Below are 19,276 nucleotides of genomic sequence, written 5' to 3'. Positions count from 1 at the left end.
TCAGAGTAATGAAGTCTGAATGTAATAACACAGAGCACTTTTCAAAGTTTTATTTCTTGAAACTCGTGTCTCTTTTGCACTACTTTTCTATGTTCTATTACAAAAATGTTAATAAATGCATCTGAGTTTGTGGTTTTAACATAAAAAAAACAACAAAAAGTGACAATGTGGTTTTGGGTGTTATTAACAATGAATAATAACAATACATACATAACTGATGATTTTACAACTTTATTGTTCTTTCAAGTTTATTTTTATATCTAGGCCACTTTTCATTAAATGAAGGGGAATCAGGAAAATCACCTTCTATGTTAAGGGACAATGCAATGTTCTAATGTTTTACCCCAGAGGTCTCTTTGTTTAGTCCACCATGTGTTTCCGCAGGACAAACAAAACTGCTATTTTAGAGATCATCATGGAAAAATGTCTAAATATACTTTGTCTTTTGTTTTTTTTTTATATAATAAATGTCTTTTGACCTCACCAAAGGTGATGATGTAGTGAAAGAAGCCTAACTCTGGCCTGAAACAAATTTTTTTTATTAGGGTCAAAAACATTCAATTTGATCCATCTTGTTTCTGCAAAGTTGCTAAAAATCCAAAAAGTACATTTTCTTCCCGTCCAATGCATACAAATTTGTAGACTTCAAAACATGTAAAAACAAATTTGACATAGTGGAAAACAAAATAAGGGAAACGCTGAGAATGGAAAAAACCCCCAAAGAAAAACAAAAATCAAATTGCAGTGGCAGGGTATTAAAAGCAATGCAAGAAAATGAAGGGTGCACCAAATGCTCTGTTCAATTTAAAATACATTTGATGGAAAAAAATTAGCACAAAAATACTCAACCTGATCAAATTGTGTACATTTTACGAATGTACCTCAACGTTTTAAAAATAATAAAGTGCAAAAAACAAAACACCAAGGGATCCTAAAGGGATAAATATATATTTGATTACGTTAAAAAACAGACTCTGACCTAAATAAAGTCATTACGCACTGATTTAACAGCGCTGTGATACGTTTGAGTGCCTTCAAACTATCCGGAAAACCCGGTTTAAACCAGCTGCGGCTCTTCTCTCTTACCAGTAAGAGAGAGATAAAAAAAAAAAACCTGTCGCGTCACTTCCTCAGTCCATGCCCATCCCTTTGGAAAGGAGGAGGAAAAAAAAGAAAAAGAAAAACTCACACAGGCATACGACGGCGAGAAAAGAGCGAGGGAAAAGTTGAGAAGGAGGAGAGGAAAGCGAAAAGACAAATGAAAAAGGTGGACACTGCAGCGGGAGCCAAGAAAAAAGAAAAACAAACAATTTGAAGTAAGTTTTTTTTTAAATCGCTCTCAGTAAATCTTGGTTAACTCAGTCGATAAGCGGAGTTTTGTGTTGATTCAAACGTTTCTCTTAATACATTTAAGACCCATTCTTCGTGCTTTAGAATCGGTTTATGTAATTTTTAGATGTTTTTAAGTGTTAGGAAACTTAAAAAGCGGCAGAGGGCTGGGCCTTGAAGCCCCCTCTACTGATATATTAACTCACTCAGTCCCACTCCCGCTTTACACTACAGAGTCCGTCAGTTATTTTTAGGTTATTAATTATAAGAAAGATATAAGTTCAAGTTCACATCTGCAGTTTTAACTAATTTTTAAGCTATTTTAGGGGTTTACCTCCGTTTTTTCATGACTGTAAAACGTTTAGATGTCTTCTATTTTGTAGAGAAGGTTACAGTCTTGTTTTTGTCTTCAAGCAGCCCTGAGGGCAGAGAAAAGTATGTGCTAACGCTGCACAGTGTGCTTCAAGTGCAAGTCTCAGCATGGCCTTCACAGCCGGACCACTGCCAAAAGGCTCATAGGTTTCCCATACTGCATTACACAACTCAGCCGCGTCTTATCAGGAAGTGTCTGTGTGTTATGTCTCATTTAGCTCGGTCTTCTTTCCCCTTATTTTTTCCTTCTCCACCCATAGTTTTCCCCTCATAAGCCATGCCACTCCACAAACCATCCCGGGCCCACCGCCTGGACCCCACCATGATCTCCGCCCCCCTGGGGGACTTTCGCCACACCATGCACATCGGCAGGGGAGGCGACGCCTTTGGAGACACCTCCTTCTTGTCCACCGCTGGTCCCAGTCCGACCACTTCCGAGCTGAGTGGTTCCGGGATCTTGCCGGTTGCTGACCCGGAGGTGGCGGTGAACCACGGCCACCTTTGGGAGGATGCTCCACAGAGCCCACAGCTCCAGCACTCGGAGTCCGTGTCTTCCTTGACCATGGACCTGGACCTGGATCTGGATCTGGGTCCGTCTATTCTTGGGGACGTTTTAGGGGTGATGGACAGTTTGTCGCTGTGCTCCAACGGGGAGGCCGTGCTCAGCCCAAAGAGTGACACATCAGTGGTGGAAACGAAGGCAATCAGGGGGAATGTGGAGATGTCCGTGAACGGGAACGGCTTGGATGAAGACGGCAGGATACCAGACGAGAACGGATTGAAGTCCAGGGGGCTGAAACCCAAGGTGAGGTTCAGTGACAAACGAGAGGAGATCATCCGCCAGCCATCTGAAGAGGAGGAGGGTCAAACCTATGACCTCCACGACGACGAGGATGATGATGATCAGCTGGGATGCCACAGCCCGGCGAGAGACGACAGCGGGAGGAGGAAGAGTCCGGCGGGAGAACCCGAGTTGAGCAACCACAACGCAGATTTGCCTCCCAGTCCTTCTTCATCGCACAGCTCAGAGTCGAACGGGGTCACCGAGCTGGACAGGAGGAGGTCAGAGGGCGTCCACTCAGAGACTGATTCAGAGGAGGATGAGGAGGAGGAAGGACGGGGCTACTCGTTTGAAGATGAGTCCGATGATGAAATCGGTCTATAGGGGACAGGTATTCACATTCCATGTGAACAGTTTGAAAATACAGTCGAAGCCAGATATTTACATACACCATGACAAGAAACATAACCTCTTTTCTCACCGTCTGACATTAAATCAAACCATTTCGTTCCAGTTTTAATAACTTTGGTTGATAATAATGGCTTTTATGAACAGCCATGTGGAGATTTTGACCGAAGCTGTTCAAATTAGTATTATAATTCACAGTGAAAACGGTCCCTGGATCAGCTTAGGGTATGAATGCGCTATACAAAACATGTTTATTACATTTTTTGCACAAAATTATTCTTAGATAATGAGATTTTAGTCTCATTAGTTCTGTCTATTTTGAGCAGAATGAGCTGTTTTAGGGCCTCTTGTCGCTTTAAATCTGCTGGCCACACCCCCCAAAAATCAATGTTTACACATACGTGAAAATGGCGGAAAACGGATGCGCAACTATTCAATAGTGCAACTTTGAAAAGCAGAAGTGGAGCCTCCTGTATAACCAATGAGAATGCAACAAGCGGTTTCTGGATGGTAAGTCGACAACAAAACACTTGTCTTTTCCAGCAGCCATTGTACAGCGCATATAGCTGTAAACCCAGCTGACCAAAGGTGTTGGAACTCAACTTGAGTTGCTAGGCAATAGGCTGGTTTTGGCAGGGGTTGCTAGGTAACGGACTTTGCTTCACTGGGGTTGCTGAGGGTCTGTAGCCACTGATTTGTGACGTTACATTGAGAAGATTTTGAAACAGCAAATTTTTTAGACATCAGGGAACATTAACGTTTTACTGGGCGTTTTTTTTAAGTGCTTAGGCTCTTTTTAGAAACAGTCGAGACCAAAATAGAAGTACAAAATGTGAACCTTGCGTAACAGTTCCCATTTAAAGAGCTAAATTATAGTTTGCCAAAGCCCTGAGGGATAAAGAAACTAATCTTTGTAAAAATGTCCTGTGGTCTGATGAAACTAAAATTTAAACGCTTGGCCCGAATGAGCATCGTAACGTATTACAGAAGAAGGTGGAAGCTTGCAAGCCTGAATTGAGGAGGTGACAGTATGATGTACGAGTGTTTACTGGAGGAGGGACTAATCTATAAAATAGATGTCATCATCATGAGAAATGAACGACATGTGGAAACATTTAGGCAGCATCTCAAGACATCAACCAAAAGGTCAATGCTTGGGAACAAATAGGTGTTTCAAATGAACAATAACCGCCTAATTAAAAAAAACAGGCTGAAAGAAAAGAAAGTTAATGCACAGGAGTGGTCATCACAAAGCCATGATTGTATAATTAGTGGGATGAGCTGAAAAGGTGCAAGCCTCAGTTACACCAGTTCAGTGAGGAAGAATGGGCCCAAACTCCAGCAAACTGCTTGTTTAAAGAAACCAAATACTGAAGAAATGTATGCAAATGTCTGAATCTGAAGCGGAAAAAAAACGTCTAGTCTGATTTAATGTCAGATAATGAAGGAAAAAAAGTTTGTCTTTGTCCAGCGTCTGTAAAAAGATCCGGTTTATACTGTATTTACAACACATTCCTTAATTTACCACTTTACAGCTGAATGGGAAGCAGAAACAATCTGAATGTAAAGCTAAAATAAACCAACGAAGGCGCACAAGTTAACATGTTGCTCAACTGGAAAATACGGTTTAAACAAAGGTAACAAGACTTTGTATCATCTGCTCACTCAAACAGCGGAGAGTTTGTAGCACTTTGATCCGCTTCATTCAGCTGGAAACTTTGCTGCCAGACTGAAGCTCTGTGGAAAGTTTGATTCAGGATAAATGGATCAGGTTGTTATGATTAAATCTACTCTTATATCCAATTTATAGTCTGTACGCAGTCGGCGCTGTGTTCACGGGCCTTTACCTATATGTGCCTTAAAGGGACTTGTATCCTTTGCCTTATTGTACTCCATACTGTGCTATATCCTTATTTGTCCTGCATCGCATGTTTAGAACAGCCTCCTTGCCTTTAGCATTGCAGCCCACAGAGGCGTTGTTGATAATGAGTTACTGTGAATTTGTCACATTCCATATCTGGCAATGTGAGGTTTTCTGGTTCTGACCAAAACCACATCTGAGATGGTTTTATTTTTAACTCCCCAAGCTGTCCTTCAGGCTGTAGCAATGGTATCTTTTTTTCTAGTTAGAGGAAGACAATCATGGGATTTAAAGGTCACTCATAAATCAGGACAAACTGTATTTTTGTACTTTTTGCTTGCGTAATTTTCTCGGCTTAAATGCTCGTTGCAAAAATGCTGTAAAAGGGAGATACCATTTTACCTTTCTGCTGAAAATGCTGGTTTAAAAAAACCTGTGAAATGTCACCCTGTGGTTTAATAAAACATTACAGTAAAAATAAAGTTATTATTGGCACCAGCTTTGACTGCCTCTCTGATGCAAGGCTTGGGTAATATGAGGGTTTGAGATGCTTTCTCAAACTCCTCTACACTTTATTAGGAGTCTGCTATTTTAATTAGGCACTTTGACTGGGGTGGCTACATACCAGGTTTCCTGCCACAAAGAAAGGAAAGGCCTTGTAAAGTGTTACCTCCAATTAAAAATGAACAGTTATGTAACTTTATTTGTAGTGCAATGTGATGACGGTCATCACATTGCGCCACAAAACAATTTTCTTCTCTTAAATGATTCTTGTGTTCTTATTTTAGTGCAGCACCTTAAATTATTCACTCAGTTGTTCCTCATTTTGTCACATTCAGCATATTTCATTGAGCTGTTGATCAACAAAAGTCGTGCGCGAGTGAAATGGAAGGAAAATGATGCATGATTTTCTAAATTAATAAAAATCTGTAATGTTTAGCGTGTATTTGAGTTTATTACAATACCCCTGAATAAAATCCAGTGCATCTAACCACATCAGAAGTTGTTCAGCACTCCACCTGTGTCCAGTTTAATCTCAACACAAATCCAGCCGTTCTGTGAAGAGCTCAGAGGTTTTTTAAGAGAACAAACACAGCAGACGGGTCAGGCAGAACGTCGTGAAGACGTTTAAAGCAGAGTTAGGTTAGAAAAATAAAAACAAGACACTTCTGGAAATCGTGGATGAGCTGCAGAGATCCACAGCTCCGGTTGGAGAATATGTTAACACAAGTCTGCAGCCGAGGTTTTTGTTTTTTTCTTACCAATTTTCTAAATATATCTGCATAAAGTTTCTACAACAAAATAACACATAGTGCAATAATTTATTTTCCTTCTGTCTTTTTTTAATCAGTCAAAATCCTTTTATATTCTCCGTTTTCCACAGTGCAGAAAAAGTATTTCTGCTTCAAGGTTTTTCTTTGAACTCCTGCAAATAAAACAGTTATTTAATTTGACCATAAAACAAGACGAGCTTCAAATGTGAACTTCAAGGCCATGCTGATTTAGTGGCTCTATACAAATGTTATTAAAAGCGAGGACAGAAATGGCTCCCTGGATTTGTAAAGGTAGCTGATCTCCGTGGTTACGGGACAACCATTAATTGTGCACCATGCAAATCTGACCTCTGTGGAAAAGTGGAAACTAGAAAGACATTACTAAGAGAAAGAAGAAAGAAAAGATTCTGAGCAAACATGTGGAAGAAAGTGATCAGATAAGAACAATAAACCGTACGTTTAGAGAAAAACCAACAGTACACATGACCCCGAACTCACCGTAAAACATGGTGGTGGCAGAATTATGACATGGGCATAGATTTCTTCATCTGATCAGAGATTATGAATTTCTATATGGAGGTAAAACTGACGTATGCCCAGAGAAAACTGCTACAGACTTGAAACTGGGGGGAAATTCATCTTCATGTAGAATAATGGCAGTGGAAGATGAAATCATACTGTATGAAATGGTTTGAAAATCTATGCCAATCATTCAGCTCCACAATCTTACTGCGAATGAGGTAGTTTGCAAAGAATTAGCAAAGGATTCAGTCACTAGATGTGAAAAGCAACCAATCAGAGCAGCTGTAATTACAGCAAAACCTGGTTCTGCAAAGTATTGACTGAATACGAATATTTAAGTATTACAAAAACCCAAAAAGATTAAACAAACACACTACTGTGTGTTGGTCTAGCCACTAAAATCCCAATAAAATATTTTACTGTGCTAGATTACGCCAATCACCGACGAGGCAAACTGACTCATTTCTTCTGATCTAAGTACACTATGAATAAGTTTTAGCATGAAGTTAATTTTTCTTTAAGAGTAGAAACAAAGCAGATCAGAATTTAAACTGTTTATTGTTGGTGAGCAAGAAGAAATGTCTAAAACAGTTTGCACATCTGTAGAGCATATAGAAAATTAATGATACGCTTTTCTCTGCCAGTAAATGTCAGAAATATAGTTATTACTTATATAACCAGGTTATTTACATTATTACAAGCTCCATTCACATATTTACGACTAAATGCAAAACACACACACACACACACACACACACACACACACACACACACACACACACACACACACACACACACACACACACACACACACACACATCCACGGCCTACACAGATATAGTCCTGAAGACGTTAAACCCTGACAGGGCCGTGGAGATCATCACGCCGGGCAGCTGGGGGTGCCAGTGAATCTCCTTGATCTCCGACTGACCCTGGTGCAGGAACAGCAGCTGCGGGGGCAGATCCTTCACCCCCTCCACCCTGGCGCCCACGTCGCATGACTCCACGGAGAGGTCCCACTGGCTGACGACGTCGTCCGCCCCGGAGGCGGCGAACACGCTCGAGTCCACGGGGCTCCACTCCACCGACGTGATGGGGCCGCAGTGCTGCTTGAAGCTGGCCACCGGACAACCCGCCTGCAGGTTAAAGACGCCGGTTAATGTGGGACGGCCATTTTATTACCGATCTTTAAAAAGTCTGACCTGCCGATTCTGAATTTAGCCGATTCCAATTTGTTTTTTTTGCCTGAAATATAGCAAGAAAGTTGCTGATTTGGTAACAGTGTGACCTGGTGGTCAGGTCCGTCAGTCGAACCTCTCACTGCAGAGCAGAAGAGGACAGTGGTTGATTTTTAGACTCAAGATTGTTGGAAAAGATAGTCTTTACATGCAAGTATTGGCCAATCGCCAATCACCCTTAATTAAGGAAATTGGTGCCGATGGATTGGTGCACCACTACGTTCTATCATAGTGGCCATATGCATGTTAACTTTGTTTTTGTGGAAGCATTAATGGTTTTGTTTGACTCCGGGAACTGCAGCTCAACACGTTTCCACACGGATTAAAAGGAGGGCGGTAATAATCATCTTAATTATTGTCGGAAAGTTGTGTAACAACCATGAAATGGAACAAAGGTCTGCGTTGAGCTGAAGCTGGATAAATAACAAGGCTGCAGACAATCTGATGCAACATACAAACCTATAAACATTGGTTTTCATGTTGCAATGACAGAAATTCACTCAAGTCTCAGTGGGAATTGTCTGATGTATACAGGAGTAATTGGAAAGTTTATTTGCTTCAGTAATCCAGTTAAAAAACAGGAGGTTGTTGCAGATTCCTGGTTTCTGTCCGTTTTACTGATCACGGCTCACGGCTAGAGAAAAAACTCGATTCAATTTTTAGTTTCTTTCAAAATTTGAAAATTGCAATCAGCAAAACTCACCAAAAAGGAAATTTAACACATTTAATGGGCATGAAATGGCCTACAAGGTGCTTGTCTTGCAGGGAGTCACTAATACCAAAGTTATTTGCTGAAGAAGCTGCTTATTAATAGAAACCTTAGTTTAAGGAAAAAGTGTAGCGCAAAAGGTGGAAAAGCAACAAAAATTACTGCAGCCTGGATGAGATTATGTAGCAAATCCATTCAGGAGCCAGTTATCAGATAAATGTTGCGTTTGAATTTCCTTTGGAAATCTCAGTCCCAGAGTCTGGGGAATCAGTGGAGAAGCACAAAATCCACACAGCCCAAAGTCCAGTTTGAAGTTTCCACAGTAAGCGGTGAACTGGAGAGCTGCTGGTGTTGCTCCACTGAGATGTATCAAGTTTAAAGTGTTTCCATCTTTTCCTCTATCTTTTTTATCTGCTTACACGCTGCAGCTTACATAACCATGTTTACGTGTGACTGCCGGCAGTCACACGTAAACAGACTGAAACTGATTAGACTACCTGTTAGGGAGGGTACGGACTGCAGAGAAGAATAAAAAGCTAAACTCGCGCTACAATCTTTGCCTCACTTGGTTTAAGGTGAGCTAAGTGTGGCTCAGCGCTGGACGGTGAATGTAACTATCTGATCCATCCGCATGACATACATGGCTTGTGACATTTGATCATTTTTCAGCATTAAAGACTGCTTTTATGTATAACCAAATCTCATCATTTCTAAAGCTAATTTACACTCAGGGGTTCTGGTCGGGTCCTGGAAATGGTTAACGGACCTGGTGGAGCACAGAAACAAAGTGAATGAACTCCAACAAAAGTCAGCGTCGCCGTCCACCAGGTCACTTTAGAGCTCCTCATGCTCCCCTCTGCAGATGAGCTTTGTGGCGGCGCTGACGTCAGTTTTCAGCAGGACTTGGAACCTGCCCACATTAAGCCTGATGCAATAAGCAATTAATCGCATGATCAATTAAAATGAGCTCAATAATTTTGTTTACAGAGACTTCACAATCTACCGTATTTATGGTTTTGGTTGTTGCATTGGCTTTTATTTCTATTTTACTTATTGTTTTTAGATGCGTTTTATTTTGGATATTTATGAAGTCTTCTAAGTGTTTTGTACAAAGTCATGGTTCATTAAGAGGAAAAACTATATTACTATAGTTTTATTAACTATATTATATTATATATTACTTGAAAATGGTCAATGATCACCATTACCGTTTATCGCAATAATTTCTAAGACAATTTATCCTCCAGAAAAATGTGTTTTTCTGTACCAACACCTGTTTTAGTGGCCATGATATATATCACTGTAATTTATTGACCAGCAAACATAGATAGTTTTCAGTCAACTTTTCTGTAAAAAATACTTTTTTATTGGTCTTGTGTGAAATTCTAATTGTCTTAGAAATTTGAATTTAACCAGCTGTAAATCATAATCATCAAAATGTAAAGAAATGAAATACATTAATCTGTACCTAAAGTCACTCTGAAATAAACAAGTTTTACTTATCAAATTTAATTACAGAAATAAATTGTGTAGGTTGTATCAACCTTACAGACCTCTCAGGTCTTCTGGTTCTGCTCTGCATCCCCAGAACCAGAACCAAACGAGGAGCAGCATCATTCAGCTTCTATGCACCACAAATCTGGAACAAACTTTCTGAAAACTGCTAAACAGCTGAAACACCGAGTTTCTGTAAATCAAGACTAAAAATCCAGCTGTTTAGAGTTGCTTTTGAAACTTAATCATGACTCATTTATCTATAATCTCATGTGCAAAATGTTGACTTTGTAATTTTGTGTTTTTAAGATGTAAAGCACTTTGAAACGCCTTGTTGCTGAAAGTTGCTATGCAAATAAAATTTGATTTGGTTTTGATTTGATTCAGTTCTATAAGTTATTGTAGTTTATCGAGGTCTTTCTGGATAAGCTGGTGCTGGTTCCCACCTTAAACTGTCGCAGGTCCCAGACCTTCAGGAGTCCGTCGTCGCCTCCTGACAGCAGGAACGGCTCGCTCCTGTTCCAGCTGATTACATTGATGTCTGACGAATGAGCCTCATTGGCTGAGAGCATCGAGTTTGGCGGGGCGCGGATATCCCAGATACGGATGGACTGGTCAACAGAGCAAGACGCAAAAACCTAAAAGAAGAAAAGAAACAACAACAAAACGTTTCAACTGTTTAAACGTCAGCAGTGAATCACAACCAACATAAACCAGGTCTGAAACAAAGCAACTGTGTTCTTTCTTTTTTTCTTCTTCTTCTTTTTGGCAAAAGGCTCAAGCCAGCCTCAATTTGCAAGCTGCTCACTCCCAAACCTCAAACAAGATGGGGACTGTTTCGATTTTAGCCGCAACCTCGTGTTGCGACATAATTGCAGTGAGCCAGGTGTTCCTTTACAATAAACATACTTTCATCCACTCAGTGATTTCACTCGACACGCCCTGTGTTTTGTTTGTTTTTTTGCGTTTCCCACAGCCAAGAACCTGCAGAGCACAGAGCAGGTGAGCTCAGCGTGACGTCATTAATGCATGTCTAATCAAAGCATTCATGCACTCATCGCCAACTCAGAGCCTTCAACTCCTTTCATCTGAGAGGAGGAGGAGGAACAGAGGAAGCCCTGTGAATGTGACCCGCAGTGTCTTGATAATTGCACATACTGTGGCTTCGGTGGGAGACCACTGCAGATCCTCCACCGACTGGCTGTGGGAGCTGAACGGTCTCTGGTCGATCTGCCACGAGGCTCCACCCTCGCGAGGCTCCCACACGTGGATGTTCTTCCTGCAGTCGCCGCTGACGAGGCGACCTGGTGAGGAAAACGCGGGAGAATCTATTAAAAGTCTAGTCTTTATGTTTTTTTTAAAGCTTTGATGGACTAGATAAAAGTATTGGGCTTTAAGATTAATTTCCCTTCATTCTGCTGCACATTTGGTGATCAAAATGAAAAATATGATCCTGAAATTTCACTTTAATACAGTGTTTCACTTTGATTCTTTAATGAAATCCGTTTAGGTTCTCAGATTTTCAATGGCACTAAAAAAAAAAACTTGGAATGAACCAGGTAATTTAGCGTATTATTTTTTATTTATCCTATCATGTTCAGTATGCATTTAATTAACTAGAGGCCAAATATAAAGGGATAGCAACAAAAAAGTATATTTCACTTAAACTTTGATATATCCTTTATAGAAAGTTGATAAATTATTACACCATCGTTTAGGCTGGTGAAACTCACAGAAGGTTAGGGCTCAACGTGCTGCAAAGCAAACCTTAAAATCTCATTTTAGGGACGTAAGAATCCAGAAAGAGACAACTGCAGAAATCCCACTGGCATCACATTACAATAAAAAAACAAAATAAAATATAAAAAGAAAGTGTCGATGTTTTTGCAAGGTCCTGTACTTAAAGATCATCAAGTAGGGCTGATCGACAGCAGTACTTAGTATCTATGCAGAAGGTTATTTCCTTTTAAATACCGTTTTCGAATTTGAATTCTTATATTAATCCAAGTTTCTCTGGAAAAGATGCACCGTTTTATTAAAATCCAAAGGAACAAATGGGATCATTTCCCGCCACATTTTTAAATCTTCAACTTAGAGACACCCTTAAATTTCCTCTGTTTAAAATATTATCTATAATTAACTTTGTGAACATCCAACTCAACTGAAAGCCCTTTTTTTCTGTTTTTTTTATTATTGTCATTTTAAAGTTTCTACATCCTGAAGTCATGCTTGGATCTGGTTACCAGTTTTCCCTCTGATCAGACCCACAGCGTGACATCCAGCTCAATTATAGCCGAAGTCTTTGTTATTTTTGGCCTGCAGCAGAAATTCTTGTTTTTTTTTTTTTTCTTCCTTCTGTCTGCAGGAGGAAGTTTGACTCACCTGGGACTTTAGGGGACCAATCAATCGCGAAGCCTTCACTCATGTGTCCTGAGAAGCTGAACAGCGGTGTAGCTTCTTTCTGCTGCTGGACGAACGTTGCCATGGCAGCAGAGCTGTGGATGGCCTCCAGCTGAGGTCGAAGGTCGAATATCTCTACCTGTCCCTTGTCCGACCACACTGCAGCCAATGGGAGCTCGCCACACTGGGTCACCTGGAAAATAAATTCAACCAACCATTAAAGGGGGCCTGTTATAATTTACATGTTTTATGCTCCCATTTGGGTTTCAAATGCTTCCAAAAACAGCTCAAGAACTGTAAAAACAACAACAAACAAATAAAATCCTCCTTCTGTTTTTACGAAATAAGTTTATGTTTTTGATTGTGTGGAAAATGAGCCGTTTTAAAAACCTTCCAATGGTCAAGTCATACTGGCGTTACCTAGCAACCCAAATGGAGTACCAGCATGTTTGGTCAGCTGGTTTTACCGCTGTACTGTGCTGTACAATGGCAGCTGGAAAAGACAAGTGATTTGCTGTTGACTTACCATCCAGAAACCACTTGCTGCATTCTTGTTGGTTGCGCAGGAGGCTCTACTTGTGCTTTTCAAAGATGTACGGTTGTATAACCGTATTTTTTGCAGCCATTTTCACGTGTGAGGGTGAATGTTGAATTTGAGGGCATCGCCAGCAACAGCTAATTTTGATTTAAAGTGACAAGAGCCCTAAAATGGCTCATTCTGAAAGGAGCTCAAATTAGGCAGAACTGACCAAACGAAAATCTCATTATCAAAGAATGATTATGTGCAAAAAAAAACAACAAACATTTTGTAGAGCGTACAGACCTACACTAACCTGTTAAATAAAGCTAATTAGTTCTCCTTTAAAGAAAATCTGTGCCCTAATTATGATTTACCTATATAAAAAATGACAGACTTACTCTAACTCTGTTAATCCCTCCATAGTGAGGCATCATGGCCAGCTCCAGCTGTGGCTTCTTATCCTCTTCCTCCTCCTCCTCTTCATCGCTTTCCTCATCGCTGCTTTCCTCCTCTTCGTTTTCCTTCTCCGTTCCATGAAGGTTGTGCATGCGCATCACCAGAAGTCTGCAGCGAGAGAGAGGAGCACATTTGCCAGAAAGGTGAACAAAGAGGAGCTTGAGAGTGAAAGTAAAAAACACCCACCACCTTCTAACGGACTCGATTTATATTCAAGTTCTGACAGATTTTCAGTTAAATCCTGACTGGCAGGTAAAGGATTTACATGAGAGCTAACCCGAAATCCGCTCACCATGAACAAGTCTGCTTTTATCTGGGTGTAATGTCTGTTTCTACCACTGACAGTCATTCATTAATGTAAAAGGAGAGTCTTAAAAACAATATTGCACAATGTGAAACGAAGCCAAGAGGAACCGTTCAGAGATTTACTAAAGCTTTAGTTCAACAGAAGTATCTTACTGAGCTTAAAATAATCACAGGAGGACTGTTTAGTTTATTAATAATTTGACTTCTTGACACAATAGGTTGGATTTTATTCCGGTTTTCAGAGTAAAGGGGTAAATATATAAATGCAATGCAAAGATTAGTGAGAATAACACTTCCTCTTCCTTTAATTTCTTCTCAAAAGTTTAATAAAAATTCATAAATATTAAATTTCTATTTTTAAATTTCTTTTCAGTTACTTTAGACGCAAATATACACACAAAGTTCAACAATTATTTACTTTATGGGCATTTCCCTCCTATTTTGTCAGGAGGAAACTTCATTTTTGTGATAAGAAAAACACAAAACATACAAAATCTTCCAATAATAGGTGGCAAAGGAGAATAATTGGTATGAAGTGATTACAACTATCCATCCATCCATCCATTTTCTTGCACCCTTGTCCCTTAATGGGGTCAGGAGCATTGCTGGTGCCTATCTCCAGCTAACGTTCCGGGCGAGAGGCAGGGTTCACCCTGGACAGGTCGCCAGTCTGTCGCAGTGCAACACAGAGACACACAACCATGCACACACACACACACACACTCACACCTAGGGGCAATTTGGAGAGGCCAAAAAACCTGACAGTCATGTTTTTGGACTGTGGGAGGAAACTGGAGTACCCGGAGAAAACCCACGCATGCACAGGGAGAACATGCAAACTCCATGCAGAAAGACCGAGGCCGGGAATCGAACCCAGCACTTTCTTGCTGCAAGGCAACAGCTCTACCAACTGCGCCACTGTGCAGCCCGATTACAACTATAACTTGACAAATGTTAGAATCAATAATTTATAGAGATGTGCCAACCAGGTTTTTTCCTGCCGATACCGATTCCGATCACCCATGAGGGCCGATCACCGATACCGATCACATAATTATTTTTTTAATCAAAAGCACTACCGGTTACATTATGTGGAAAAAGGAATCATGAATTCACCTTAATTTAGACAAAAATTTGTTTTTAATAACTTTTTCCAAGAAAAAAACAGGCATTGTGCAAATTGTCCTGCTATTGATAATACTATCTTTAACAGACTGAAAACATATGAAGGCTCTGAAGAGGCTAAATAATGCAAAGAGCCAAAATAAAATCTCTCAACATTGCCAAAAAATTCAAGTATAAAACTTAACATTCAAAGGCAAATACAGGATCCATTACAATAAACAATCCTGAGTTACTGAATGAAAACTTCCTGATAGGTGAGTGTTTGTAGCTGTGCGCTGCTTTACCTGCTATCTGATCCTCCATATGTCTTTTTTACTGTAGTGAGCCTCGATGTAGCCAAACTCCTCAAGTATGGCATTGTTTTTATGCCATATTAGCTTCGTTGTGTTGATGCATTTTGACCTGCTTCAATTTTCCGCCGCAACACGCAAACGTCCCCATTCACTCAGTGCGTTATATAGTTCCACATCGCTTAGGATTTGTTGCTGCGCGTTTGCGCAGTATGAAGGAAAGAGGAGACCAGCTGCACAGGCAGGCTGCGAAATGAGAAGCAGGTGATCGGTTTGTGTGATCGGCAACAAGGGACCGTGATCGGCGATCACCGATCATACACTTTTTCACGGAAATCGGCCGATTATGATCGGTGGCCGATTATGATCGGTGGCCGATCGATCGGCACACCTCTAATAATTTAGGTTAATTACTGGTTAAGAGAGAAAAAATGCATTTCTGCAGTAACTTCAAACCTGAACATATTCAGAGCCTTTAAATAAATATTTATCCCCTTGGATGTTTTACAAAATCAATCACAATCATCATTTGGCTTTCCTGAGGGAAAGAAATAAAAATACAATAAAAAAATACTTTAACGTAAAAAAAAAGTAATTAACATGCAACATAAAATAAATGTCATTTATAATTTGTTTTGTCAAAAAAACAAATTTTGTTGATCATGATTGAGCCATTAAAGCAATAAAAAAGTAAGATACTTTTTAAAGGCACTGTACAATCTGAATATAACACATACTGTTTTATTTGTCTTATATTCACATTGTGGTCCATCACATTAAAGTTTTTATGGTTGGATTGTAACAAAATGCGCAAGAATGCAAAGGAACAAAGAAACGAGCTTATGCAACAAATTTCACAATAATCAGGCTTAAGACAAAAAAGCAAACACAGATACATCAAACTTCAGTAATCTGGTGGAAAGCTGCACATGCATATTTCTGCATGTTTAACAAAACAACAGTTTTATGGATTTAGCTTCAATCTGTCTGAGAAAAGAGTAAACAACTGACTTGGAGTCTAAGCAAACACGTAATCTATTTTTTATGTGCGTACTAAAACCACAACCAGTCCTGTTAACTTCACGTAAACATTTGCTTTCCGCTCAGCTAAACAAGCACAGAGAATCCTTTGCCATGTCGATGTCCCAACACAGGAACAAGGCTGGATCGGATCAGCTGGATGAAAACGCGAGCAGATGTAACATTTCTGTTGTCTCTTGAGACACTCCCTTCCCACTTTTTCCTCCACAACAAAAAAAAAAGAGAGCAAAGTGTTGAGACAAATACTAACTACAGCTTTAAAAAGTTGTTGATAGCATCGCAGATGCACTAGACAGAAAGCAACAACTGGTGCTTCTGTGAGGATACACACAGCTTAATTTAAGCAAAGCTACAGTCCTTTGCGATGCATTAATTTAAAATGCTACGGTCACCTTAACTGCAGTAAACACTAAGCAGAAGCAATCAAGTAAGAGGGAAGACAGTTTGACTGGTGATTATGTGAAAATGAGAGGAGAAATGCAGCCAAATGCGTCCCACCTCACCATTAGAAACTACTTTGTGTTGGATTAACTTGTGAGAAAACATTGTAACAAGATTGTGGCTTTTCACTAAACCTGCCACAATAACAAATGTGGTTGTCCCAGAAGTTATTGCCATAAACAGAAAGATTGTTGTTTTTATATTTACAACCAATTAAATGGCAATGGCATAATAAAGCGAGAACGCATCCTCAAAGATCGATAAACTTTAAATTCTAATGAACATCTAACCCTGGAACTGGAAGACATTTTAAATATCCAAAATAAACAAAACAAAACAACAGAAACAACAAATAAAATTAATTTTTAAGTCTCTGCAAGCAAAATTGTCCTTCAAACAAACCAAAGCACCAGACTGAAGACTTTCATCATCCAGGTTTTGGTAGAAAGAGAAAAGAGACAAATGATAAACCATGTGACTGGATATCATTGAGCTCATTTTAAATAATCACATCCATCCATCCACTATCTTACAGGCTTATCCCTAGTGGGGTGGAGAGGGGTGCTGGTGCCCATCTCCAGCAATCAACTCATTTATTACATGAGCAATTAATTTATTGATTATTGCAACAGGTCCGACAACAAATGTTGCTAGATGATAAATTATCCTCAAAATTATTGCGGTAAACAATCACATTGTTGTTTTGAGACCATTTTCAAGTAATATAATGGTAATGACATAATAATGCAAGTTTGCCCTCTCAAAGAATGAGAAACTTTCATTTTGTACTGAACACTGTAACTAGGAGATTTCTTAAATATTATAAATAGAACACAACTATAAATAAATAACATGGATTACGAAATGTGTGTGAACAAAATTGGTCTTAAAACAATGCTAATCATCGATATGAAATTATCGAGATCATTTACTGCGATTAATTGTTTATTACTGCGTGTAAAAAAAATAAAACTTGTTGCCAATAGCCTGAACTAAAACTACAAAACAAATCACCAAAACAAATAAACCCTGCCACTCGGGTATTTTATTTTACTAATTATTTCCCTTTTGTTTTGTTTTGTTTGTAACACAAATGTGCAATAATAATCTGGAAGATATAAGCCAGTAGTCTAAAAGTGAGCGGCAGTGTGTGGTACCTGTTCTTCAGGGCTGTTTCAGCCTGCGTGCCCGCGCACAGCAGCATGGACACGGGGAACTGCTGCCTGCTGTCTCCGTCTCCGTCCTTCATCACGTCGAAGCTCAGGCACGGAGCACCTGAACGAAAAGTCAAAAAGTTAAACCTGGATGGAGCTCCTGCAGTCTGGCTTGAGCAGCACGTCCAGCAGGCCGGGTCCGAACTCGCCTGTTTGGCACTCGTGGTACATGCGGTACGCGGAGCGGTCCATCTCCAGCTGCTCTCCGGGCTGAAGCGGCTCGATCCCGGGGACGTACACCTTCTTTCCCGCGTCTCCTTCCTCTTCCATCTCTACCCCTTCGTCCTCTTCCTCCATCTCTGCCATCTCGCCTTCTTCTCCTCGGTTTAACGCGTGCTCATCGGGCGCAGACATCTTGGAAGGGCACTTCCGGTCTATGAAGCGGCCACGTGGTTTGAGCGTCCTCCCTCTTTCTCCTCCTCTTCCTCCTCCTCCTCTCCCCTCATTCTCTCTCTCCCACCCTGTTTACGGGAATTCAGCTGGTTTCTTTGGCGCTTGGCTCCCCGCTGCCAGGAAAAAGCTGTCTTTCAAAGATTTCTCTCGAAAACATGACACCAGACTGTTGGCTGTATTGTGTGCATGGTCAACCTGACCTCTCCTAAAAGCCTCCCCCGTATGTGTGCTTTCTTTTCTTTTTTTTACTGGGGTCATCTGTATTCGGTGACCCACCCAAGACAAGGTTTCAGTGAATCACAGTTAAGCCTATTTACGCGAATTATGAAACCTCCTGACATTAGTACCCCTGTCACAGACTGGAAACCAGGACTTATCCCTCCACAGGCAGACGTCTTAAATATTTATGCATCAGACTGGAAAAGGTATAAAGAAGCGGTTCACGTAATAAAACGTAAGTATTTCCGTCCCCATTTGTACAAATATGTGTTTGTTCCTCCTTGCAAACTCTTGACACAAATTCAGTGTAAACAATGAGCACGCAAAACATGGTGCTTCCATGGCGACAGCAAGGCAATGCAATGCACTTCAAGGGTGAGGACAATGGTACACATTACATGTTTGGGTGTGTGTGCAAGCAGGGGCAAGTGCTAGCATAAAGATTTCACTTTTATTCCTCTTATGGTTTCAGACAGAAGCCAGGCCGCCACGATGCATTCCTCCCCCGTCTGCAGCTTATCTTTACTTTTTTTTTTTTCTTGCTTTCACCCGACATATCCACATCACAGTTCACCTCACATGAATAGATAAAGGAATCCAGGGGCATAAACAAAAGCATCTCATCGCTGAAGGGGCCGCCAAAGCATCCGAGTGATCTAGCATGAACAAAACGTAACTTTAAGGACTACTTTGTTCGAATTAAGCAAACGAAAAGAACTCAAAGACACGGAAGCTGTAAAAATCAAAGGTATGAAAAGAAGCATTTTACTGTTTCAGTAACAGAGCATTGATCCATGCAGCAACATTTACTGTCTGATAAATGCTAAACTATTGCCCTCCTGTCATTCACTAGAGCTAATGCACTCTTCCATCTTAAGACACA

General features: G+C 40.3%; 2 protein-coding genes across 2 annotated transcripts; one reads left to right on the top strand and one right to left on the bottom strand.

The window, feature by feature from the left end:
• The first annotated feature begins 1,149 nt into the window (after nucleotides 1-1,149).
• cdc42ep5 (CDC42 effector protein (Rho GTPase binding) 5) lies at nucleotides 1,150-5,690 on the top strand. The gene is made up of 2 exons (XM_008431571.3): nucleotides 1,150-1,316; nucleotides 1,962-5,690. The coding sequence occupies exon 2, from the start codon at nucleotides 1,979-1,981 to the stop codon at nucleotides 2,864-2,866; it is 888 nt and encodes a 295-aa protein (XP_008429793.2). The 5' UTR covers nucleotides 1,150-1,316; nucleotides 1,962-1,978; the 3' UTR covers nucleotides 2,867-5,690.
• A 1,396-nt stretch (nucleotides 5,691-7,086) lies between these two features.
• On the bottom strand, nucleotides 7,087-18,256 carry grwd1 (glutamate-rich WD repeat containing 1). Its single transcript, XM_008431570.3, has 7 exons — nucleotides 17,931-18,256; nucleotides 17,725-17,842; nucleotides 13,307-13,472; nucleotides 12,371-12,581; nucleotides 11,147-11,292; nucleotides 10,435-10,626; nucleotides 7,087-7,683 (listed from the first exon to the last, which is right to left on the bottom strand). Exons 1-7 carry the CDS (start codon nucleotides 18,133-18,135, stop codon nucleotides 7,375-7,377), a joined length of 1,347 nt encoding a protein of 448 aa, XP_008429792.2. The 5' UTR covers nucleotides 18,136-18,256; the 3' UTR covers nucleotides 7,087-7,374.
• Between the last annotated feature and the right edge of the window lie 1,020 nt (nucleotides 18,257-19,276).

This window comes from Poecilia reticulata, chromosome 16, assembly GCF_904066995.2.
Source record: "Poecilia reticulata chromosome 16, P_reticulata-male-v2, whole genome shotgun sequence".
Lineage (NCBI taxonomy): Eukaryota > Metazoa > Chordata > Actinopteri > Cyprinodontiformes > Poeciliidae > Poecilia > Poecilia reticulata.
This window is presented reverse-complemented; position numbering and strand designations above follow the sequence as displayed.

Coding starts and splice junctions, on each gene's coding strand:
- cdc42ep5 (XM_008431571.3), top strand. CDS start 1,979: ATGCCACTCCACAAACCATCCCGGGCCCACCGCCTGGACCCCACCATG.
- grwd1 (XM_008431570.3), bottom strand. CDS start 18,135: ATGTCTGCGCCCGATGAGCACGCGTTAAACCGAGGAGAAGAAGGCGAG. Junction 17,843..17,930: donor GTACCACGAGTGCCAAACAG/GCGAGTTCGGAC, acceptor CTTTTCGTTCAG/GTGCTCCGTGCCTGAGCTTC. Junction 13,473..17,724: donor GAAACAGCCCTGAAGAACAG/GTACCACACACT, acceptor CTCTCGCTGCAG/ACTTCTGGTGATGCGCATGC.